General features: G+C 36.5%; 1 protein-coding gene across 4 annotated transcripts in view; it reads right to left on the bottom strand.

Annotated features, from left to right (window-relative positions):
• Window positions 1-26,402, bottom strand: part of LOC105487834 (Sep (O-phosphoserine) tRNA:Sec (selenocysteine) tRNA synthase) — a 46,876-nt gene that overhangs the window by 12,956 nt on the left and 7,518 nt on the right. Inside the window, exons 1-8 of one of the 4 annotated variants that reach the window (XM_071093785.1) lie at window positions 25,950-26,148; window positions 24,658-24,812; window positions 22,576-22,694; window positions 22,080-22,238; window positions 21,033-21,186; window positions 18,001-18,103; window positions 11,074-11,203; window positions 10,850-10,941 (exon numbers count right to left, since the gene is read on the bottom strand). In XM_071093785.1, the coding sequence (XP_070949886.1) occupies window positions 10,850-10,941; window positions 11,074-11,203; window positions 18,001-18,103; window positions 21,033-21,186; window positions 22,080-22,238; window positions 22,576-22,694; window positions 24,658-24,812; window positions 25,950-26,063 (1,026 nt within the window). In that variant the 5' untranslated portion in view covers window positions 26,064-26,148. Of the gene's footprint in view, window positions 1-10,849; window positions 10,942-11,073; window positions 11,204-18,000; window positions 18,104-21,032; window positions 21,187-22,079; window positions 22,239-22,575; window positions 22,695-24,657; window positions 24,813-25,532; window positions 25,900-25,949; window positions 26,149-26,402 lie in introns of those variants that run through there. The other 3 variants (XM_071093786.1, XM_071093787.1, XM_071093788.1) reach the window with 3 other exon arrangements.

Genomic DNA, 26,402 nt, shown 5'->3' with positions numbered 1-26,402 from the left:
GCTGAGGTGGGAAGATCATCTGACCCCAGGGAGGACAAGGTTGCAGTGAGCCATGATCATGCCAATACACTCCAGCCTGGGTGACAGAATGAGACCCCATCTCAAAAAAAAAAAGAACATATAATTCACAATGGAAATCGGTATCAAAATATTATTTGCAACTGGACACAGAGGTACATACCTATAGTCTTAGCTACTTGGGAGGCTGAGGTGGGAGGACTGCTTGAGCTCAGGAGTTCAAGTCCAGCCTGGGCAGCATAGGAACACCCCATATCTTTAAAAATATGTGTGTGTGTGTGTGTGTGTGTAAAATTAATTTTCCAGAAAGATACTTATTCTATATAAAATATGAGATTATACAACATTTGATCCAGGTGTTCTTAAATACCCTGTGTTCATACATTCAACAAACATATGATGAGCATCTACTATATATCGAGTAAGGGATGCTAAGAATAGAGGGATGGATGGCAAATTCCAAGGGGGGCATTAGTCTACCAAAGTACTCATAATTAAGGACCAAGTTTCATTTCAGACACATAATAGTAATTTTTTAGAAGAATACACTCAAACTCTTAGTTTAATTTGCTGATTAAATAAGTTTAACTACAAAATTACTCAAGACTTATATTAGTTTATTGTAGTAAATATTGCATATTATTATTTTTATTTATGGTTTCGAATTCAAGAACAAAAGCAAGAAATACTAAATAACATGCTTATTTGGAATTATAATGATAGCATATAGAAATCTTAAAAGTTTCAACCTTATGCAAATGCAAAAAAACTGAAATCATAACAGTCTCTCAGACCACAGCACAACTAAATTATAACTCAACGTTAAGAAACTCACTCAAAACCATGCTACTGAAACTGAACAACCTGCCTTGAATGACTCCTGGGTAAATAATGAAATTAAGGCAGAAATAAATAAGTTCTTTGAAACTAGTGAGGAAAAAGAGGTAACATACTGGAATCTCTGGGATACAGCTAAAGCAGTGTTAAGAGGGAAATTTATAGCACTAAATGCTCACATCAAAAAGCCAGAAAGACCCCAAATTGACATTCTAACATCAACTAAAAGAAGTAGAGAACCAAGAGGAAACAAATCCCAAAGCTAGCAGAAGACAAGAAACAACCAAGATCACAGTGGAACTGAAGGAGACAGACACGAAAAACCATTAAAAAAAAAAAAAAAAAATCAACAAATCCAGGAGCTGGTTTTTTAAAAACAATTAATAAAAAATAGGTAGATTGTTAGCTAGACTAATAAGAAAAGAAAGAAGAATCAAATAGACACAATAAAAAATGATAAATGGGGTATCACCACTGACCCACAGAAAAACAACCAACCATCAGAGAATACTATAAACACCGCTATGAAAATAAACTAGAAAATGAAGAAGAAATGGATAAATTCCTGCATATATACATCCTCCCAGAACTGACCAGGAAGAAGCTGAGTCCCTGAATAGACCAACAAGTTCTGAAATTGAGGTGGTAATTAATAGCCTACCAACCAAAGAAAGCCCAGGGCCAGAAGGATTTACAGCTGAATTCCACCAGAAGTACAAAGAGAAGCTGGTACCATTTCTTCTGAAACTCTTCCAAACAATTGAAAAGGAGGGACTCCTTAACTCATTTTATGAGGCCAGCATCATCCTGATATCAAAACCTGGCAGAAATTAAAAAAAAAAAAAAAAAAAAAAAAAACAATCTTCATGCCAGTATCCCTGATGAACATCAATGCAAAAATCCTCAATAAATTCCTGGCAAACCGGGAGCACATCCAGCAGCATATCAAAACGCTTATCCACCACAACTCAGTAGGCTTCATCCCCAGGATGCAAGGCTGGTTCAACATATGCAAATCAATAAATGTAATTCATCAAATAAACAGAACTAAAGACAAAAACCACATGATTAACTCAATAGATGCAGAAAATACCTTTGATAAAATTCAACATCTCTTCATGTTAAAAACCCTCAATAAATTAGGTATTGAAGGAACATATCTCAAAATAATAACAACCATTTATGACAAACCCACAGCCAGTATCATACTGAACAGGCAAAAGCTGCAAGCATTCCCCTTGAAAACCAGCTCAAGACAAGGATGCCCTCTCTCACCACTCCTATTCAACATAGCATTGGAATATCTGGTCAGGGCAATCAGGCAAGGGAAAGAAATAAATAGTATTTAAATAGGAAGAGAGGAAGTCAACCTGTCTCTGTTTGCAGATGACATGATACTATATCTAGAAAACCCCATTGTCTCGGCCCAAAAGTTTCGTAAGCTGATAAGCAACTTTAGCAAAGTCTCAGGATACAAAATCAATGTGCAAAAATCACAAGCATTTCTATACAACAACAAACAAAGAGAGAGCCAAATCATGAATGAACTCCCATTCACAATTACTGCAAAGAAAATAAAATACCTAGGAATACAGCTAACTAGGGAAGTGAAGGAACTCTTCAAGGGAAACTACAAACCACTGCTCAAGGAAATTAGAGAGGACACAAACAAATGTAAAAACATTCCATACTACGGATAGGAAGAACCATTATCATGAAAACGGCCACACTGTCCAAAGTATTTATAGAGTCAACGTTATTTCCATCAAACTACCATTGGCATTCTTCACAGAATTAGAAAGAAACTATTTAAAAATTCATATGGAACCAAAAAAGAGTCCAAATAGCCAAGACAATCCTAAGCAAAAAGAACAAAGCTGGATATATCATGCTACCCAACTTCAAACTATACTACAAGGCTACAGTAACCAAAACAGCATGGTACTGGTACAAAAACAGACACATAGGCCAATGAAACAGAATAGATAACTCAGAAATAAGACCACGCATCTAAAACCATCTGATCTTTGGCAAACCTGACAAAAACAAGCAATGGGGAAAGGATTCCCTATTTAATAAATGGTGCTGGGAAAACTGGCTAGCCATATGCAGAAACTTGAAACTGAAACCCTTCCTTTCACCTTACACAAAAATTAACTCAAGATGGATTAAGGACTTAAATGTAAACCCCCAAATTATAAAAACCGTAGAAGAAAATCTAGGTAATACCATACAGGACATTGGCACAGGCAAAAATTTCAAGACGAAAATGTCAAAAGCAATTGCAACAAAAGCAAACATTGACAAATGTGATTTAATTAAACTAAACAGCTACTGCACAGCAAAAGAAACTATCATCAGAGTGAACTAACAACCCACAGAATGGGAAAAAAATTTTGCAACTTTCCATCTGACAAAGGTCTGATATCCAGAGTCTACAATGAACTTAAACAAATTTACAAGAAAAAAATCGAACGACCCCATTAAAAAGTGGGTAAAGGACATGAACAGACACTCCTCAAAAGAAGGTATCCATACAACCAACAAACATATGAAAAAAAACTCACCATCACTGATCATGAGAGAAATGCAAATCAAAACCACAAGATACCATCTCATGCCAGACAGAATGGTGATTATTAAAAAGTCAAGAAACAACAGATGCTGGCAAGGTTGCAGAGAAATAGGAACACTTTTACACTGTTGGTGGAAATGTAAATTAGTTCAACCATTGTGGAAAACAGCGTGGGTATTCCTCAAAGATCTAGAACCAGAAACGCCATTCGATCCAGCAATCCCATTACTGGATATATATCCAAAGGAATATAAATTATTCTATTATAAAGATATATGCACACATATGTTCAATGCAGCACTATTCACAATAGCAAAGACATGGAATCAATCCAAATGCTCATCAATGATAGACTGGATAAAGTCATCATCAATGATAGACTGGATAAAGAAAATGTGGCATATCTACACCATGGAATACTATGCAGCCTTAAAAAGAAATGACATCATGTCCTTTGCAGGGACATGGATGCAGCTGGAAGACTATCCTTAGAAAACTAAAGCAGGAACAGAAAACCAAATTCTGCGTGGTCTCACCCTAAGTGGGAGCTGAACAATGAGAACACACGAACACAAGGAGTGGAACACTACACACTGGGGCCTGTCAGACGGATGCAGGGAGAGGGAGAGCATCAGAAAAAATAGCTAATGCATGCTGGGCTTAATACTTACGTGATGGGTTGACAGGGGCAGCAAACCACCATGGCACATGTTTACCTATGTAACAAACCTGCACGTCCTGTACATGTACCCCAGAACCTAAAATAAATTTTTTTTTAAATCTTAAAAGTTACCATCTATATAATAAAGTATACTTTTAAAATGACTTATAACTCTGTATAATGGTCTTATTGTTAGAGTTATAATATATTCCATTTATTTAGTTTAAAAATAAACTTAGGCCTGTAATCCCAACACTTTGGGAGGCCAAGGCAGGAGAATGGCTTGAGTCCAGGAGTTCGTGACCAGCCTAGGCAACATAGCAAGACCCTATCTCTACTTAAAAATTAAATAAATAAATAAATAAATAAATAAATAAATTTATGATTTTAGCCAAATCTGAGGAGTGCTCAATATAAAACAAAAAGCAGCTAAGAAAAAAGAAAAAAAAAAATCTAAGAAAAAAAGACTATAAAAGATCAGAAATAAATACAGATAACTAATGCTATATTTCCAAGTTTTGATATTTGGGATATTTATGCATTCCATCTCAAATGCCATGAAATATTATCCACCTATGTATAAGTGTTAAAATGCTATGACACTGTATGTTTCCTCTCCAAGTTTCTGTTATATATACAAGTGACCTATGTGCCCCAAAACAAGGGGTATCAAACATGAATCTGCACCAAAATTCACTAGGAAAATTTTGTTAAAAATACAGTTGTCTAAGCCCTCCTTCTGACCTAATGAATCTGAATCTATCCTAAAGGAAAGCTAATTTTATAAAGTGACTCAAAACATAAACTCTCAAATAACTGCACAGTACTTGGCTTTCTAGACTCAGTTTAAAACACCCTTTCATAGTTCTATAGTTGTATTAGCCATCAGTACTACCATAGGACCACACCACGAATGTCAATGTATAAATGCACTGTCTTTTTTCCAGGGAGATTTTACCTGATCCTTCCAGAGCTGGGGTAGGTGTCCCAGTTGGGTTTGGTAATAGATGCTCTCATACACTCTGCTTTCCTTTCACAATTCTCATCAGATTTGTAACTATTTAATATCTAGATTTCCTCCCCAAACTATAATTTCCATGGAGGTAAAGACTAAGTCAATCTTGTTTGTGGATTTAGCTTTAGGGCCTACACATAAATATTTGTTTTAATGAATAAACGAACGAACAGGGGCCAATACTGTTTTTAAAAAAGGAATCAGATTATAAAGGATCAGATTATGGTAGGCTAAGGAGTTTGAACTTTGTTTTGTAGGCAACCAGAACCAAAGCAAAAGAACTTGAAGAAAGTTGTGTCTTTTTTTTTTTTTTTTTTTTTTTTTTTGAGATAGAGTCTCCCTCTGTTGTCAGGCTGGAGCGCAGTGGCGCGATCTCGGCTCAATGCAACCTAACCTCGGCTCAATGCAACCTCCGCCTCCCAGGTTCAAGTGATTCTCATGACTCAGCCTCCTGAGAAGCTGGGACTACAGATGTATGCCACCACACCCAGCTAATTTTTGTATTTTTAGTAAAGACGGGGTTTCACCATGTTGGCCAGGATGGTTTTGATCTCTTGACCTTGTGATCTGCCCGCCTCGGCCTCCGAAAGTTGTGTCTTTAGAATATTAACCTGGCATTGCTCTACAATGTGACAGAGTAGACCAAGGTGGGGGAACAGTTGAAATGTGAGTAAATTATTGTAACCATCAGGTGTGATGTGTTAAGGACTTAAATTAGGGAGGGGTAGCAGTGGAAATGGAAAGAAATGAATGTTGGAAACACTGTGAAGGACTTAATGATATAAGGGCTTAAGGTATAAAAGGAATCAAAAGTATCAGCATTAGAAAGTTTATAACAGAGAAGGGAATTTACTGCTTCATCTCAGAGCCCAGTCCACAAGCAGGCATGGCTGGAGAGAGTCTCAAATGACTTAATTCTGTTTTCCTTCTTATAGTCCCTAGTGTTGAGAAGTCTCTCTTGGCATGGCTAGAAATATGGCAGCTGACAATTGTAAGATTATATCCTTACAGCTTACTATCTGCAAAGCAAGAGGTCCCGTCTCTAAAAGATCAATCAAATCTACTGGAAGGATACTATCTCCACATGCCTGTGAACCAGACTAGCCAGATCATCTGCCCAACCTATGAAAGAAGAAGAAGGGACACTGATTGACAGACTCAACAGGACCACCTGGAGTCACGGAGGAGCAGTTCTCCAATGACAGCGATTCTGCACAAGCAAACAACATATTATCCTCTCTAAAATATAACTGAGTTTTTTGGCCAGAGTAGCTAGATTTATTCACTGTTTTCGTCTCCTTTAGATATCAGTAGACCCATATCTTGAGCTTTACGGACATATAAACAGCTCCATAGCCACCAGGCTAGATTATCATCTATATTTAAAAAGGCAAGTAGAATTTATAAGTTAAGACAGAGAACAGGAGACCCAATTGCCTAGATTTCAGTCCATATTCCACAATTCACCTCATACAAATCTCCATTTCCTATGAAAATGAGAATAACAACACCTCGTAAGAATATTTTGAGGATTAAATGTATACATAAAAAGGTACTTAGAAGAGTGCCTTCCACATAGTGCTCAGTATTACGTGTAATTATTTCATATGTATATAAATGTATAAGGACGTATATGGTATTTGTATAAACACAAACCTTGCATGGAAAGACTATGTTAAGAACGAATTTTACATGAAACCTTTCTAACCAATGGTCAAATCTTAATGCTCACCCTACTTGACCTATCAGTGCCATTAGCTATGCTAATCGCTCCCTCCTCCTTAATACACAGTTTGAAAATATTTGAAAAAAAAAAAATTACATCTGTGCTGAATATGCAGTTTTTCTCGTCATTATTTCCCAAACAATACAGTATAAAAACTACTTATATAACATTTACATTGTATTCAATATTACAAGCAATCTAGAGTTGATTTAAGGAATACAGGAGGATGTGCATAATTTATATGAAAATACTATGTCATTTTATATATGGGACTTCAGCATCTACAGATTTTGGTATCTGAGTGATACCAAGGGATGATTTAGGATACCATTCTTAGTCTTCCTCGTAACTGAATGTTCCTTCTAAGTCTCCTTTGCTGGTTGCTTTTCTCAGACCTCTTAATGCTGTAGTGCCCAGAGCTCAGTCCTTATACCTCTTTTCTGTTTAGACTTACTCTCTTGCAATCTCATCTAGTCTCTTGGCCAATTAACTCCCAGATTTTTATTTCCAGCCCAGTTCTCTCTCAATCCTAGACTTGTATATCCTACTCTCCACTTTGCAACTCTATCTTAAGATCAATTCAAATTCAATTTTGTCCAAAACTGAACTCCTAGTCTTCCCCCAAAACCTATAGCTTCCCCATCATAGCTAATGGCTGTTCCATCCTTCCAACTGCTAAGGTCAAAAATCTCAGAGTTACTCTTTACTTTTCTCTACCATCCATCAGGAACTCCTATTCGCTCAATCTTCAACACAAACCTAGACTCTAACCACTTCTTACTACCTCCATTGCCACCATCTAGCTCCCAGCCAATATCACTTCTTAACCACTATAAAAGGCTCCTAACAGGTATCCATCCAGCTTTTGCCCTTGCCCCCCAATCTATTATCAAAACAGCAATCAATGTGAGCATTCAAAGCATGTGTCAGATCATTCTACTCAATTCAAACCTCCAATGGTTTCCTATTTCAGTCATGGACCTTACTGTGACCTAAAAGGCCCCACATGATCAGCCCCACCCTCATTACCACCCTGACCTCAACTCCCACAGTTCTCCTCCTTGCTCTTTTTGCTGCAGCCACAATGGCCTCCTTGCTGCTTCTCAGATACACAAGGTCCACATCTGGCCTAGAGTCCTGATACTGGCTTTCTGCCTGAAACGCACTTCACCATCATATGTTTATATTCCCCTCAAACTTCAAGTTCACTGAATGTCAGGGTATTGGGCTAGGCATGGAGGCTCACGTCTGTAATCTCAGCACTCTGTGAGGCCAAGGCAGGTGGATCACGTGAGGTCAGGAGTTCAAGACCAGCCTGGCCAACATGGCAAAACCCTGTCTCTACTAAAAATATAAAAATTAGCCGGGCGTGGTGGCACATGCCTGTAATCCCAGCTACTCAGGAGTCTGAGGTGGGAGGATCTTTTGAACACAGGAGGCAGAGGTTGCAGTGAGCCAAGATCACGCCACTGTACTCCAGCCTGGTGGAGAGAGTGAGACTCTGTCTTCAAAAAAAAAAAAAAAAGTCACCTTCTCAACGAGGCCTGCCCTAACCACTATATTTAAAAATCAGTTCCCACCACCACCTCATCATCCCAAATTCTCCTTAATCTTGCTTTTTTTCCATAGCATTTATCACCTTCAAGCAAACTTTGTAATTTCTGTATTATGTTGCCTGTTTATTGCTGGTTTCCCCCATAGGCAATGTGTGCTCCCCAAGAGCAAGTATCTTTATCTACTGTATTGACTGCTGTATCTATCTATAGCTATATGCCTGACACATTACGTGTGGTCAATATACACAGTAAGTTAAATATTTACTCAATGAATCTTATCCCACATTCAACTTTACCTTTGCATTTCCATACTTTAGACTCCGCTATTTAAAATTGGCTTATTCAGATGCAGGGAGGAAAGCCAAGACAGCTTGATGAGGGTAAAAACGGGTATGAGGTAACATGAAACTGAAGAGACCATTGTGTTAAAAAGAGAAACTCAAATTTCCAAAATGTCCAATTTATATTACCAATATGCCTTATAGTGGATTACTAAATTACAGGCCAGTTCTCATGATTACTATGTCCAAAGTCCAGAAAGTAACTCTTTTAAGAAATATTCCAGAGTCTTTTAAAACTAAAAGTGGCCTGAGATGTCAATTGTGTCTTTCACAAATGAAATGGGGAAATAAAATCTTTAAAACTTTTCCAGGACGAAATGACTAGTTATAGGAGAGCTAAGAACCACTGGCATCTGAAACAACTAAACTCACATATAAGCAGATGACAGATTTTCCTCATCTATAGAGAGTTGTCATCTGACATATGGATCTGGTTCCTTGAAAGATTTGCCACAGTCTTCTCTTGGCTACAACAATCTACGACCATGAATGATTACAATTTGGAGTTCATAAAACCAGAGTTTTATTCTTATTGTATAAAAATTCATTGTCAGACTTCCTGAAGTATAATTCATTCACATATAGTAAAATTCGGAGTGTCTCTTTTTTTGGTGCCCACTTCTATGAATTTTGACAAATGTATACAGTCAGGAAACCACTACCACTATCATGACATAAAACGTTTCATCACCCTAAAAAGTTCCCTCCCCAATCCCTAGCCTTTAGCAACCATTAATCTTTCTTCTTTCCTTATATTTTTTACCTTTTCCAGGATGGCATATAAATGAAACTGTACAATACGTAGCCTTTTGAGTCTGGCTTCTTTCACTTAGCATAATGCATTTGAAAGTCATTATCTTATTGCATATTTTGGTACATTAGCCATTCTAAAAGGTGTGTAGTGGTATTTCACTGTGGTTTTAAATTTGCATTTCCCTAATTACTAATAACATTGAGCATCTTTTCCTATATCACATAGATCTTAAGAAATGTCCTCACAATTAAACAATTACTTTCCCATGGAATGAATTAGTAGGGGAAGGAGGACCGGGGTAAAACAGAGCACAAGATTTTTAAACTTGTTATGTATTCATCCTAAGGCTGTGAGAAGATCTATGAGATAATACATATGAAAATGCTTTAGAATATATAAAGTACTATTATAAATATAAGGGACTACAATTGTTATTAAGTGCTAGAAAGTTATCAGATTTAAAAACTGCACCAGAGGATTCACTCTCTCCTAGATAGAAGATGAATAAAACACTGCCTGCCCTAGCTATACGATCTCTGTCTTTTGGAGGTGTCCTGAATTAAGCTAGTTGTGTTGGAGATAAAGTTCTGTTTTCAAGCATAAATGTAACTTCTTTTCACAACCAATATAACCAATGAGTTCAGCATTCGATAGTGACAAGAAATAGGCCGGGAGCGGTGCCTCATGCCTGTAATCCCAGCACTCTGGGAGGCTGATGCGGGTGGATCATGAGGTCAGGAGCTGGAGACCAGCCTGGCCAATTTTAATCTCTACTAAAAATACAAAAAATTACACGCCTGTAATCCCAGCTACTCGGGAGACTGAGGCAGGAGAATTGATTGAACCCAGGAGGCGGAAATTGCAGTGAGCCAAGATTGTGCCATTGCACTCCAGCCCAAGACTCCTCTCAAAAAAAAAAAAAAAGACAAAGATAAATTTACTATTTTAGTATAAAAAGATAGAGCTAACTTCTGACCTGTGACTGACATCTCACCCCTAAACAATTTTCACATTTCCAAAAACTAAAAAGATGAATTGTCCATTTGTCTTTTAAGAGCTTCTACCTTTAAGTGATAAATGAACTGAATTTTACTGAATAGGAGTCCCTAATGCAGGAGTTTCTAAAAAGTAAATAAATAAAAGTAAAATCACCTAACCAAGATTCCTCGTAATATCTGGATAGACAGGCTGACAAAAACTAATAGGAAACTGAATAACAGATCTGAATAAATCGATCTGAATAAATAGTGTCGGACCATACTAGATGTCTCCCTCCCAATGCAAGAAACCAATAAGCAGAAACACCAAAGATTTGGAGCATGGTTCTAGTCGAGAATGTTATTCGATATATAAAGGGAAAGCTTACCTTTCTTTCTTTTAGTAGCTTTTTATAGCCATTTGATCCAAGTGACAATAAAGTAATAAGCACATCTAAAGAAGGTGAAGCTGAAGCTCTTCCTGAAATAAGAAGGATAAGTTACATTAAGAAGATGGGGGGAGTAGCTGTAGAAATTAAGATTTATTACAGTAGCCTATGTACAAATGGATTTTTGTTAGTTACTTTTTCTGAAAAGCAACTTATTTATTTACCTGGATACATCTTGCTGATTTCCTGAATGAAGGAATCATTAAAGCCAGCAATTATAGCGCCACCTACTGGAACCATAAAATTTTTGTCCAAGCTCTGAACAAAAGCATCTATTCTACCAACTCGAGCCCCCTAGAATCAATATTACATATTAGTTGCTAGGAAAACAGACAATTGCTATTAACAAATACATACCACAATGAAAAATTATAACTATTTGAGTTAATTAATATATTAGCCTGATTTAACCATTTCACGATATATATATGCATCAAAACATCAAATTGTACACCATAAAAATACACAATTTTTGTCAACTCTCTTAGAATAAAAATAAACACCATTAAAACAATGCACAGAAAAACCGATTGAAAATGTTTATTTTTATTTTCTTTGTAATAGTGCCAAGAAAACGTTTTTAAGTATTAAAACAAAATTTTTAATGGTGCTGCTTATATGTGGAACTTTAAGCTTACAACGTGCTTTCACACATAAATCATTTAATCTTCATAACAACTCTGTGAGGTAAGCATGGTTTCAGTATCAGCTCAGGTGGGAACTTTAATGAAACAAAATTTTACACCTTAAAATTTGATAAGAAAGAATGGATTTGGCCAGGCGCAGTGGCTCACGCCTGTTATCCCAGCACTTTGGGAGGCCAAGGCGGGTGGATCATGAGGTCAGGAGATCGACACCATCCTGGCTAACACGGTGAAACCCCATCTCTACTAAAAAAACAAAAAATTAGCCAGACGTGGTGGCATGCGCCTGTAGTCCCAGCTACTCGGGAGGCTGAGGCAAGGGAATGGCATGAACCCAGGAGGCAGAGCTTGCACTGAGCCGAGATCTCACCACTGCACTCCAGCCTGGGCGACAGAGCGAGACTCCATCTCAAAAAAAAAAGAGAATGGATTCATCCCATGCGTCTCATCTGTGCTCCTTTTTGACAACAAATGTCTACAATGGGTTCTGTAACTATTAAGTGGTTTTAAACACCCTCTGTAAGTTCGAGGGTGGCCACCATAACCTAAGGGACTATAGCCATCCGAGTTGCCAAACAGTTAATTATACGTGTGCCTCTCTTTAATGCTTGCACAATCTACTACCTGTATGACCATTTTAAGCACTCAGATAACAAAAAAGAAATGCAAAGTTTTACTTTTAACATCACTTAATGGAAATTTTATTTGTATACTCTTGGCAAGTTTAGAAGCAACGTTTCTACATAACTCCTGCTCCCTAATATTGTAAACTTAGATGACTTCATTCCATTGCAAATGAACTTCCAGTGAAAATCTAATATTCTGGTGAAAAATTGAATACTTACCTACTAGAAATGTAAAAGTAAGTTCGGTCCTCGTCCAACACAGTCTATGACCTTCTGTCTAATGTGCTTCAATTTTCTCCTCTTAAAAATACAGATACTATCTAAATTACAACTAAGATAGCCTTTTTCTTTATCTGTAGCCACAGATTTTCAATCTGTATTCACAATCTGCATTCCTATTATTATAACCATATTTGACCTTCATTTTCACATCTTGCTATCTGAGGGAGAATAGAAGGAGCAGATAGCTGGCCTAATCTAAGAGTCCAGATCCAGGCAACAGGTGGAAGCAGCTGAAGCAGGGAAGAGGAGCGGCTGCTCTGGAGGCCATTATACAACTGTTCAAATCTTAACCTTCCTCTTCCTCTTCTAATTTCCTAATAAACCATGATCAGAGAAAATCTCACCATATCACAGGAAAACAGAGAGACGCATATAAGACTAACAGAATAAAAAAAAAAAAAAAACTGGAAAACATGGGAAGTAGCAGCACATAAAAATAAGTGGAACAGTGACAGCTGCCTTTGTATTAATATTATAGTACTGTCCAAGGCCTCCTGAGAGAAACAGGAACCTAAATTGGAAGCAGAAATACTAGAGGAATCAGTGCATCAGACTTTGTTAGAACCCTTCCATCACTAAAACACAGAAAGCATTTAAAAAGCAGCACATTCTATGGCAAGAAAACAAACAGGCCAGACCCAATCTCAGAAATGGTACAGAGCCCCCTTTTTTCAGCTACATCTAAGTCACCAGTACATGCTCTAAAATCCACTCTCAAAATACATCTGAATAAAAGCATTTATTACCACCTTCACAACTACCACCCTGGCCAAAGCCACAAACAAATCTCATATGGGTTGCTGCAACAGCCTTCCACTCTTGTCTCCCTAGTCTATTTCCCACATAGCATGTCACTCTTTCCTGCTTGAAATCCTTCCATGGCCAATGATCATACCAAGAATAAAATCCCAAACCCTTAACACACCTCAAAGCTCTACAACCACTGTTCACCTTGTTCATTATGGTTCAGCCATACTGGCCTCCTTGCTATTTCTCACACATTCCAAGCACACTCCTCCCTCAGAGTCTTGGCTATTAGCTTCTGTCTAGAATCTCTCTAGAGAGCTGCAAAGCCTCCTCCTTCATGTCATTCAGAGCTCCATTCCTAGATCACTCCATCTAATGACATCCGTCCTCCCCAAATACCAGAGCATTTATCCAAGACTTGTCATACTCAAGGTTTACTCTCTGCTTTCCCACAAAAAATAGAAAGCTCCATGAGGGTTAAATACTTTGTCGCATTCACTATTTCATCTCTAGTTCCTACCCTGGTGCCTGGTACACAAGTAGGAACCCAGAAAGTATTTGTTGAATGAAGAGGAAATTAGGTTTGTGAATAAACAGTAGTAACACCTACTTCTCCCAAATTCTTAATAGGCAAAGTTGCCGCTTCCCACACTTTTGGAGCTTTACAATCTATTCTGACTCAAAATAATTAGTCTTATACACATGTTTTTGGGACTCTACTATATCCCTCTCCATTAATCTATCCTAACATCCATAATCCATGAATCTCTTAAATTCATTTTAGTAAATATAAACAGAAATATAGGTTATTCAAAACTAATTTCCCTAGGGGGGCTACATGAGCATACAGAATACTCTACAGGCTCAGCATTAAGGCATTCTAGGGTCTCACCTTAAAAATAAAAAAGTTAAAAACATAATGTTAAAACAATAAAAATTTAAAAACATTTATAGTTTTCCTTCATTGATTGATTATTGCAATATTATTTTCTCAAGAAGAGACTTAGAGTATTAGTACTTTAGTATTTTGTTTTTTAACAGAAAAATGGGACTTTGGAGTCACACTGAACTAGATGGGCTATTTTGTAGCTATAGGACCTTGGGTAAGTCACTTAATCTCACTTATTTTATTTCTCCATGTGCAGAATGGGAATAAGAAGTACACTTAAATTGTCAGGATTCAGTTAATAACTTTAAAAGCCTAGTAGGATGGCTGACACATGAAAGTGTGTAGTAAATGGTATATATCAACAATAAGGACTATTGAGATGAATTAAAGCTAACTTTAATTTTTTAGAATGTCATGAAACAGCAACCTGCACTTAACAAGACTCAAGTATTCATTTGATTTAAATCAATAGTGCCACAACATCTTTTGGTGAAGGCCAATTTGGGAAAAATAGAATCTTTATATATTTGCTTTTTGGTTTTAAAGAAATATCCATTTTAGTAAGTTCTAATGCTCAATAGCACAGTACAGTGACTATAGTTAACAACAATGTATTGTATATTTCAAAATACCTAGAAGAGAGGATGTGAAATGTTCCCAACACAAAAGGATGTAATAAATGCCAGGTAATGGATAGCCTAAATACTCTGACTTAATCATCCCACAATCTGTACATGTATCAAAATACCATATGCACTCCATAAATATATCTAAATATTATGTATCAAAGAAATTTTTTTAAAGAAATGTCAACTTTAGAAGGTAATACATTATCTGCAACAGTATCTGCATTTAAAAGTTTATTCACCCATCTTATAGTTTTATTTTTTGGTTAAAATTTTAGTAAAACCACCTCCCAAATGCAGAGAGGTAATGACAAAGCAGAGTATTAGGGATGTGCAACTCCAAGGGCACCTTTCTTATTGTATTCTGGAGCTCTTTTTTTTTTCAGGCGGAGTCTCGCTCTGTCACACAGGCTGGGTGCAGTGGCGCTATCTCGGCTCACTGCAAGCTCTGCCTCCTGGGTTCATCCCATTCGCCTGCCTCAGCCTCCCAAATAGCTGGGACTACAAGTACAAACCACCACATCACCCAATGTTTTTTTTAATTTTAGTTTTGTAGAGATGGAGTCTCGCTTTGTTGCCCAGGGAGGTCTCAAACTTCTGGCTTCAAGTGATCCACAAGCTTCAACCTTCCAAAGTGCTGGAATTACAGAGATGAGCCACCACACCCAGCCTCTTTTAGTTTTAACCTCTTCAAGTGCACCACCAAATTTTCTAGTATTTAAAAATATGTTGTATCATTAAAATGATCATTACGAAAACTTTATAGGCATCTGAAGGGTACAGAAATATAACACTAAAAAAATTAAATGTACACAATGAATATAACTATGTAAAAACAATATGCATACAAAAAGAGAAAAAGTAAATACATAAATTGTTAAGGATATTTGTTAGGGTAATAGCGTTATGAGTGATCTTCTACTCCTTCCTCATTTTCCTAAACTTTTAGTAATGCTGATGGTATTTGACTTTTAAAAGAAGAGAAGCTGCTAAAAATTACAGAGAAGAGGAGCAAGGGGGAAAGGGAAAGGAGGAATAAAAATCAATCACTGAAATAAAATGTTTTTCAAGATTTCCAGTGTAGAAAATAGTACACCCTTCCTCTATGACCATACAAATTAGATATAACCTAGTCCAGAATAAGTGAAGAAGCCTTAAAAAGTTAAAGAATAACGAAAAGAAATACCAAGGAAGTGGCAAACAGTCTTTCTCTAAAGGTTTTAAGAAATCCCGACACACCATGCCTACAACCCACTCCACCTCTGGACTTGCTACATAAATTAATCCATTTCCTTATTGGTTTAAGCCAACTTGAGTTGGGTTTCTGTTACTTGCTGCCAATGACATCCTAACTGATACAAAGGTGAGTAAAGAAATTAAGCAAATCTGCAATTACTATTTCATATAAACCACATTTATGTAAAAGATGATACTAGTATACGAAAAATAATATAGAAGACAAAAAAATGTACTAGATAGTATCTGTTGTGCTTCAGAGCATTTACCATATCGGAGCAGGCCACAGGCAATCTGCAAATAACTTATGCCCACATAACACAAATCACATGTATATCAAAACTGAATGCGTATATTAACATCATTATGCACACAAACTATGTAGTCCATATCATACATGCATAAATACAATAATTCATTTATTCACTGACTTTGTTCAGTAACCAGTTATTGATTGTCCATTATGTACCAGATACTGTCTTAAGTATTGAGGGCACAGCAGTGAACAAAATAAAGTTCTACCCCAACAGAACCTTAATTATAATTACTGTCAATAACAAACATTATATCAAACGGTGATAAGTGTTCTGGAGAAAAATAGCAAGGAGCCATTAATTATAAGAAACATCATTATTTTATATATCACTACATTAAAAAAAATTGCCTATTAACATTGTAAGACACCACTGATTATAAGACATCACAATTTCAGATGTCAAAATATAGAACACTGCATCTTAAAATCAATGAACATGGTAAAAAAGCAAAAAGAGGGATAGAAAATGCTAGCAAGGGCTGGGCACAGTGGCTCACACCTGTATTCCCAGTACTTTGGGGGGCAGAGGTGGGAGGCTGGCTTGAGCCCAGGAGTTTGAGACCAGCCTGGGCTGCATGACAAAATCCCGTTTCTAGAAAAAAATACAACAAGTTGGCTGAGCGTGATAGCGCACACCTGTGGTCCCAGCTACCCGGGAGGCTAATGTAGGAGGATGACTTGAGCATGGGAGGTTGAGGCTGCAGTGAACTGTGGCTGCACCACTGCACTCCAACCTGGACAAGAGAGTGAACCCCTATCTCAAAAAAATAAAAAAGTAGAAAACGCTAGTGAGGAAGGGGGAGATGTTAGATAGGATTTGACATGTTTGCCAAAACTGAGTATGTATATTAACATAATTATGCACACAAACTATATAGCCTGTATCATACATGCATAAATAAATACAATATTTCATTTATTCATTCACTTTGTCCAGTAACCGGTTATTGATTGTCAATAATGACAAAAATTGATAGAGTTTCTGAAGAAGTCTCACTGATGAAAAGAAAACTACGCGACTCTCTAGAAGAGCAATCCAGTGAGTGTGATGAGCAAGAGCAAAGGCCTGGAAGTGCAGGCATGTGACAAAATGGAAAAAAAGTAAGGCAGCAAGGGTGGTTGGAGCACAGCAAGCAAAAGGAAAGCAGAAAATGAAATCAGCAAATCAGCAAAGGCCTGAATACACAAAGCCTGTAGGCCATAGTTCTTACAAGTGACATGGGAAACAAAGACATATTTTCAAAAGTAGAACCTCAAATAAATGACCAGGATCTAGCTGATGCTTAAAAAAAAAAAAACAAAAACCTGCCAGTTCCACAGGTATATACTAGAATGTTTATAAATGAAGTCACTTCTAGTCTAAGATAATAAGGTACAATAATTCCTTAAATATAGAATAAATCACATATTTTTTTAAATGATATAATCCAGTATATTAGAAAAATGAGAATCCTGGTAATGAAACAGTCTCAGAAAGTTAAAAGCTAAACTACTAAAGTATTTCCATGTTGATTCTAGCCTACCAAAGCTTTCAGTCCAATTACCACCATAGTACCAAAGAATAATTACTTTTATTGAGATTATCAGATGCAAGTTCCTAACACAACCTGAAGCAGATGGTCATAAATAACTGTTTTTACGATATCAGATTGTAAGAAAAAGTAATAATCCTATAATATGTTAAACTGAATTTTTCCTTGACATATATATTTTAAACTCTCTTACCTGCTGAATGAGGTGCATACACTTTGAAGACTGCACTCCATAAGCATTATTGACTATATGTGGAATGCCATAATTAGCACAAATCACAGCCAGTTCTTCTAATCTATAAACGTAAATATTCAATAGAAAGACATACTCACACTGTGCTTTATAAATGCTAGTGCAGAAACTTTTTAAAAAATTTACTAGTTATCCTTAATGTACATCAAGGGAAAAAAACGACAAATACTGAAATTTCTATTGCAGTATTTTGACATGTAATACAGCAGCTTGGAAATACAGAGCAAGCGCTTTTGAATAAACCTTAAAAGGCTTTTAAATTAATGTTATCAATATATGAAAAAAAAACAAAAATTTATGTAGATGGTAAATCATTTTAAAATTAAAAATTCCCTAAATAGAAAGCCAGAAGATTTATGTATAATGACCCCTCACAAGGTGGTATGCTCTTTTTTTTCACTTTTGTTTGCTTACCATACTGAAGCTAGTATCTGCAAAATAATTAGCATAATGGAATCTTAAGAAATCTTACATTAAACATCTCATAAAATAAAAAATGCATACTCAAATAGACTTTAATGTATTAAAAAATACAGAACATTAAAATGTGTCATTACCAAAATAACTAACATTTTCCAACAACTTGGATACTGAGGAATCTTTTAAATAGCTCCTGGTTTTTAATCCACCCTTATCTACTCTTACTTTTTCATTTTACACCTCTCATATTAATCTGAGAGTCTAACTTTATGCAAAGTAAGGTAACAAATTTCAGTGGCAGCATAATAAATAGATGTTCTTTCACAAAGCCAAATACTTCTTGTGACTGAGCTCATCTTTAATAGAAATGTCTTCATGCTATGAAACTAAAACTAAATCCTATGTTTTAGTAAAACTATAAAGTTTTCTTTCTAAAGTATAAAGAATTTGAAAGCATTTTTATACAAGTAAAGTCCTTTTTGACAGGATATATTTCAAATATACAGTTTGAATTACCGATTTATGCATAATACATGTACTATTTCTAGTAGATGTCATTAATATATTTTTAACTGTAAGCAGGAATACCATTATGTTCATCTGTTACAAGTTTTCTTTTTTTAATCCAGTTTGCCTCAGACCAAAAACAAGTTATCAATTTGCTTGCTTGAAGTCTCATGAATTAAAAACTCATTTTATCATTCATTTTCACAAACCCTACAAATTGATATAGAAATTCTTTTTGTTACTTCAAACTAATCAGATGACGTTTTTAACAAAATAGACCTTCCAGGATACACACAAGTATTTTCTTCATAAAATAAAAGGTACTTTCATATGTGTGTGTTCTAATGAAAATATTCCTTAATAAAAAACTTTGAAAATAAAGCTCCATAACATTAAGCTCTATTTTTAAAAGAAAAAAAAAAAAAAAACTTGAGAGTACTTTTAAATAATCTGAATTACCTAAATCTGTTAATGGTTAGGGTGTGTTTAAAAAACAAACGTATTAAATGAAAGGAGAAGCAGAAAAAATATTTTTCATATATATCAAATTGTTTTCTAACTTAGAAGCCAATTTAATGTGTTTATCACTTAGAAGAAATAATACCCTTCTTTTTTGCAACATTTCCCTTAAATGAATTTCCTCTACTTTTTGTCTAATTAACCAACAAAAACAAAATGTATACTGTACCCAAAAAATTAAGACTATAAAGGAATGAAGCTTGATGTAAAAAAAATCAAAATGTAGTTTTAAAATTTAATAAAGTCAGAAATTCAAACATTACTGTGCACCACCCTCTTCCTAAACTTCACTCTTATTCAGAAATATTCATTACACAACAGTGACAAACAAGAATTTTTCTGACTGATAAAAAGCTTTATTAAATTTTTTCTAAAGGAGATAATACGGGTAAAACACTTAACACTGTGCCAGGCATACTGTAAACATCCGAAAGACATTAGTCAAAATGAAACAAAAGCAAAGTATTCACAAGGATAAATAATCCAATTAATACAAATATCCATTAGCTGTTTTTCAAAATGTGATTTCTATCACATTAAAAAATATATATATATCAAAACCACCAATAAAGAATGATGTTTATTTAATATTTCAATATAAATTTGAAATCTGGTAAGTAATGAATAAACCACAGCAGCATATGCAAAGTAATCTTAAAATAGAGTTCACAGGCTCATGAATGTAGTAAGGTAAATTTTTAAGAGCATAGTTAAAAAATTGTCTCTTACAATTTGCCTGTAAGATAACAAAAGCCAACATGGCATTCATTACTGCCAAATAATGTACTTCCATGAATTAAAACCAAGGTATAACTCGATGCTACAAGAAAAGCCCAAAGTCAATATAGTTCCTATGAATTATTACCTCTTCCATTCAAAATGTTAAAATGAAACAAACAAAAAAAAATTGTAGTCAAAAACAGAAATCTATATTACTAGACCTGAGCCTATTACATTTTCAGAAGAAAAATGTGTGGCTATCCTTTAGAAGAGTAAACCTTTGCTTTTTCTTTCCTTTTTGCTTTTATTTTCTTAAATATTTGTATTATTCTCAAAATGCAGACAATGACAACCACTAAGCACACATAAGTATACATCTGAGTTAATCTTCCAACTACAGCAATTTGAAAATAAACAATCCTAAATTTTTAATTTATTAATACGGATAGCAATGAAAAGAAGTAAATTCAACATTTAGCTTAGAAGAGAAACTTCTATTAAATAATAAGAAAAAACATGCTAAGAGATCAGAAACAGGACAAAGAGCAAGAAAACAGAGACAGTCTGTATCTACTCAATTGATAAAGGGAGCTCCCCGCCCTGTACTGGTTGTTTTCCCTTGTTCTATTTCAAATGGTTGTTTTCCCAAGCCATTACGCTATTTCTTCACAAGGTCAATCTATTCTCTTAGAACAGATCATTCACTTATTTATTACGAAGTGTTATTTAAGCATATTTGAGAATTAGTATATCATATTTTATTTAAAAGACTGATAACTTAAGGACAATATTCACAAATAATTTACCTATCAGGCACCCTTGGAGCAAAACATGATGTAGTAGAATGAATACACAGAATGTAATCAGGCCCAAGTTCCTGGACTTTAGCCTCCACTGCTTTCAGGTCTGTACGCAGCTCGTCACCTTCCAGAACATTTTCTATCACCACAGGCTCAAAACCTAACCAAACCAATCAGAAAAAAAAATGTTAGTGCGAACTAAAATAAGGGAAGATCCTGAAACTCTAGGAAGCATGCTATTCTACCCAAGAACTCTTAATATTTATTTTGGTAGATTAACCTTCCTCTGGTAATAAATACACAGCTCAGTACTGGTATTAGTCAAAGGCAGGTCAAAATAATGTGAAGGACGACTACACAATTTTAGGACCATAAGTCTATTTAACACTAGGATACGACAAGAATGAAATCTAGAAAGTAAGGAAAACAAATGTTGGATATCTAGAGAAGTAATAACATGGACACTGATGACAAAAAGGATCACTTTAATCCAGTTCAATTTCAATCCACAGAAAAGTCAGTCCACTCATTCTCTGGCAATATTTCTGTTTTATTTTAAAGTTCACTTTATTTCAGAGATGGACATTAATAATAATACAATTCACTTGCTGAAACAAATCACAATCATCTACTCAATGTTTTACCTCTAAAGAAAAACGTAATAAATTTCAGCAGCCTAAGGATCACTGATCCATCGCATAGCCTACAAAAGCCTCCTATGAAAACAAAATGTATACAGTAAATTTTGCATAATTTAAAGATAAAAAGTGTTTTCACATTTTTCTATTAAAACAGCACACTTAATTAGTATATAAACAAAGGCCCGGCAACAAATAATAATTATGGAACCATATATATTTAGGTATCCATAAACTTAAAAGTTGTATAAAGCAATACAAACATTAAATTTTGTCACATTTATTTTACCACAATTTTTTCTTTTAAAAAAGCAATAGGGAACAGAGTTAATTTTTCATTTATCTTTATATAAGAAATTTGAATTTTCTAATTGTGATGTTTAAAACATTATACACAACACTTTTCTTCTCTTACCTGCAGTGATCATGGATTTAAAGCAGGACTTCTGGTCTATTCGTGGCCATATAATATACTTTGCCTTTGGTCTTTTGTGTCGTAATGTTAAGAAACACAGAGTTAGACTCATGCCAGTTGCCATAGGAACTACAAAGCAGTTGGCTACTGTATGGACACCTACAAATAAGCAGCAAAACAGAAATCTGTTATCCCGCTAAGCACCCAGCATCCTTCTTGAGGAAATAATATATTTCATCTAAAAAATAGTAAGAGTCGTAGCCCTAGTGCTTCTGTTTCTGTACTCACTCTTGGGAAGCTCAATGCCAAATTCAACTTCTGAGCTTATGGCTCTGATTTTCTATCTTGTTCTAAAGACTTTTTATTTTTAGAAAAAGTCTTTTCAAAAGCCACTCATACTCTTTCTGGAAAGGGGCAATAATAAAGGAAATAGTCAATGGGGTGGGTGTGTGTGTGTCCAGTCAGCCAAAAGTATTATGATTAAGACCGTACATACCAGCCAGCTTTATAATGTCCAGGACCAAAGAATTGGTAATTTTGTTCAAAAGGCTAGAGCCTGCAGCTTTTGGTTGCACAGCAGAAATATCACCCGATCGTCCAATGCCATGAATGAACCTAAGCAAAAAATGGGCCAAAAACTGGACAAATACATTCAGCATTCTAAGTAATACAATGTACAAATATGCAAATATAATAACCCAAAAAACACAGGAGCAATATTTGGCTGTTACAGATATATGTCACAAACTATTAATGATGTGGAACTCTCCTACTTAAACTGAAACAACTTCATCAATTATGCTGTGATAGCTAGTTTTCAATGACGGCCCCCATCAATTATTTTTCTCCCTGTGCCCACATCCTACTCCCACACCAAGAGATGGAGTCTACTTCCTCTCCACTTGCATCTGGGCTGAACTTAGTGACTTGCTTGGCCAGGAAGAATCTAGCAGAAGTGACTGTGTGAAATTTTCATGCTAGGCAAACCTTCAGATGACTAAACTCTCAGCTAGTATCTCACTGCAACTACATGAGAGACCCAAAGCAATACTCACCCTGCTAAGCCCAGTTAATCCAAAAAACTATGAGAGGTAATAATAAGTAATTGTTTTTAGCCACTTAATTTTAGGGTGGTTTGTTCTGTAGCAATAGAAAACTGAAATATATGAAACAATAAATTATCTTTTTTTTTTTCTTTTTGAGACGGAGTCTTGCTCTGTCGCCCAGGCTGGAGTGCATTGGCCCGACCTCAGCTCACTGCAAGCTCTGCCTCCCAGGTTCCCGCCACTCTCCTGCCTCAGCCTCCAGAGTAGCTGGGAATACAGGCGCCCGCCACCACGCTGGACTAATTTTTTTGTATTTTTAGTAGAGACGGGTCTCACCTTGTTAGCTAGGATGCTCTGGATCTCCTGACCTCGTGATGCACCCGCCTTGGCCTCCCAAAATTCTGGGATTACAGGCGTGAGCCAAAGCGCCCAGCCAAATTATCTTTTTTCTTTCCTTTTCCCCTAATCACACAGTGGGCTAAGTTCCAATGATGGTTCAAATATTGCCTTAATTTTAAAAGAACTATGTGCTCCTAGAAAATCAGTGTGCAAATCTTACTCATTTTAAATTAGACGATATTATACATTGTTTAAAGATATTTCTCAATACTCTTTAAAATAAAAAACCCTTTTGTAACCTGAGTAATTTCTAATTGACAGTCAAATATATCAGAAATTCTGTATAGGCAGATTATTGAAGAATACTAATGTTGTACTTCCTCACCACTGAAATCTCATTTACAAAACATTTCTTACATATATTATCCACCATGTTATCAGCAAACTGTTAACTGAAATTTTCATCCAAGTTAGGCATTATCATCAGTTTTGACTGCAGTGATTTTTACTGAAATACAAATTCTACTATGCCCAGGAAATTTTCATTATAATGTAAAAGCATGGAAGAGAGGAGTTTTATTTAAAAGAGTTTACACTTCACAGAAAGGTTGGTGGACAGAGCAATGAGTGATCATATTTGGAACTACCAATTAAATCATTATCAGAATTGATGAAAAGCTTTCTCCAATAATGCAAAAGAAAAAAATCACTCAATAATCTAATACACCTTTCCCTGTATCTATTGCAACAGAGAGGTATTTATAAAATGGGATTCAGTTTAAAACAAAGTTTAAAGTTCTAACTGCAAACCATTCTCAAAAAACAGAACAAAACAAAACACTGCCAATGTTAGAAAACAAACATGGAAAACTATAAACAACCTTAACGAATTTTTAAACTCTTACAACCAGATATGTTTATTAGGGTTACCATTCCTCAGAAAATGTATAGCCTGTGTTAGTCACCCAGAACCTGACGGGGTAACCCCCACATATTTTTACTCTATTGTCTTTGAAAAGCACCTGCTGAGATAAAATTGTTTCCATCTCCCTGTTGCATTTGGTTTACATATCCATTTGAGCAGGGAAAAAGTGGTTTACAGACATTTGATAATCTAACAATGAAAACTGCTGCCATTATTTTGAACCAAAAATAAATAAACGATGTCTCCCATACTACTTAAAAAAAGATACCTGTAATGACGACGAGCAACTAATGCAGATGCCACTCTCCCTTCCCTTTCTCCCACACCACAATTGCCTAAGAAATTGTTGCTGTCCATGATTGCAAGTTCATGTAAAAAGAGTTCAAGTGTACTTTCATCCCAGCCATTCTCTGGACACTTGCCCTTAAAAAAAAAAAAAAAAAAAAACTTATGATTATATTTAATAAAACTATCGTTCTCTAGAACACTACAGGAATACATTTTCACTTTTTAATGTGTATTTTGCCATGCTCCTTGTTTTCTAAAATTCAGGCATAAATTGAGCACTATATAGAGACAGCAAGGAGACAAAAAGTTTATACATTTGATTACAACTATTTATAGATTTCGAGAAGTGATGATAAATGTATACAATGAGATCTACTCAGATACTTAAATTTCCGTAAGCTAAACTAATTGAACACCAATACACCACATCCCCAATGAAGATGCTTCAAACCAGGGCTTTACGATTGGGGCGGGGGGACGTGGAGAAGGGCGGTAGTTGTCAAACTTCAATGAAATATTGGCCAGGCTCGGTAGCTCACGCCTGTAAGCACTTTGGAAGGCCGAGAAGGGCGGATCACTTGAAGTCAGGACTTTGAGACCAGCCTGGCCAAAATGGTGAAACTCCGTCTCTACTAAAAATGCAAACATTAGCCAGGCGTGGTGGCGGGCGCCTGTAGTCCCAGCTACTCGGGAGGCTGAGACAGGAGAATGGCGTGAACCCGGGAGGCGGAGGTTGCAGTGAGCCGAGATCGCGCCACTGCACTCCAGCCTGGGCGAAAGAGCGAGACTCAAAAAACAAAACACAACAAAACTTATAATGAAATTAAAATTCAGGAACGCTGGCAGGAGGCAGACCTGTGAGGTTCGGCAGAAACCTCGTGGTTCGAGTTAGCATACAGTGGTCTACAAACGCCACATATGCTCTGAGTCATTGAGCGTGGTGAAAGATGGAGATGCGAACTTTGCCCTTTCCGCGAATAAAAAAGTACACTGGGACTTTCCCTCACTTCCGCATCCCGAAGTTAGAAAGAGGGACTCAAAACCCCGACCCCAACGCCCCCTCCTAAGAACACCCTTTGGCTTTCACTGGCTTTGGCAAGGCTGAGACGGCACAGACCGCAGTCGGTCAGCTAGGGCAAGCCAAGCTAAGACAGACTTGGGACTAGTCTCAAGCAGCAAAGAGCTGCCGGTGGGGCAGCACCAGCGGGAACGGCGGGCGGAGCCAGAGCCCCGGGGTCGCGGCGGCTGGGGAGGGGACCGACAGCTCGGTACCTTCTCCAGAAGCAGCCGTATGAGGTGCTCATGCGAGCGGCGGGCCTCACAGCCCTGCCGCACGTAAGCCGGTGACACCAGCCGCTCGCCCGCCGCGAAGCTCTCGCGGTTCATGACAGCGGTGGCGACAGTGGCGAATAAGCGGGAGCACCAGCTCCACACGCCAGACTCACGATGGAACCAGAATGCAACTCGCCTCCTGCACTGTACGGCAACGCCTTGGGACAAAAAAAAAAAAAAAAAAAAAAAAAAAAAAAAAAAAAAAAAGAACACTTATCGATTCTGCACATGCGCAGACCGTCTCGGCGCTCCAGGAGGGAGTTGGCGTGTTTGAGCATGCGCGAGGGAGTCCGCGCTTTTAGGTGACTTCAGGCAAAGGAGGTACTGAAATGAGCCCCGCCCTGCTGCAGCTGATTGGTCTGGTTAAACCCTGGTGTTCCTAATAGGAACTTC

Source organism: Macaca nemestrina, chromosome 3 (genome assembly GCF_043159975.1).
Source record: "Macaca nemestrina isolate mMacNem1 chromosome 3, mMacNem.hap1, whole genome shotgun sequence".
NCBI classification, from domain to species: domain Eukaryota; kingdom Metazoa; phylum Chordata; class Mammalia; order Primates; family Cercopithecidae; genus Macaca; species Macaca nemestrina.
Note: the sequence above shows the minus strand (reverse complement) of the source record. Positions and strands in the feature narration are given on the sequence as shown.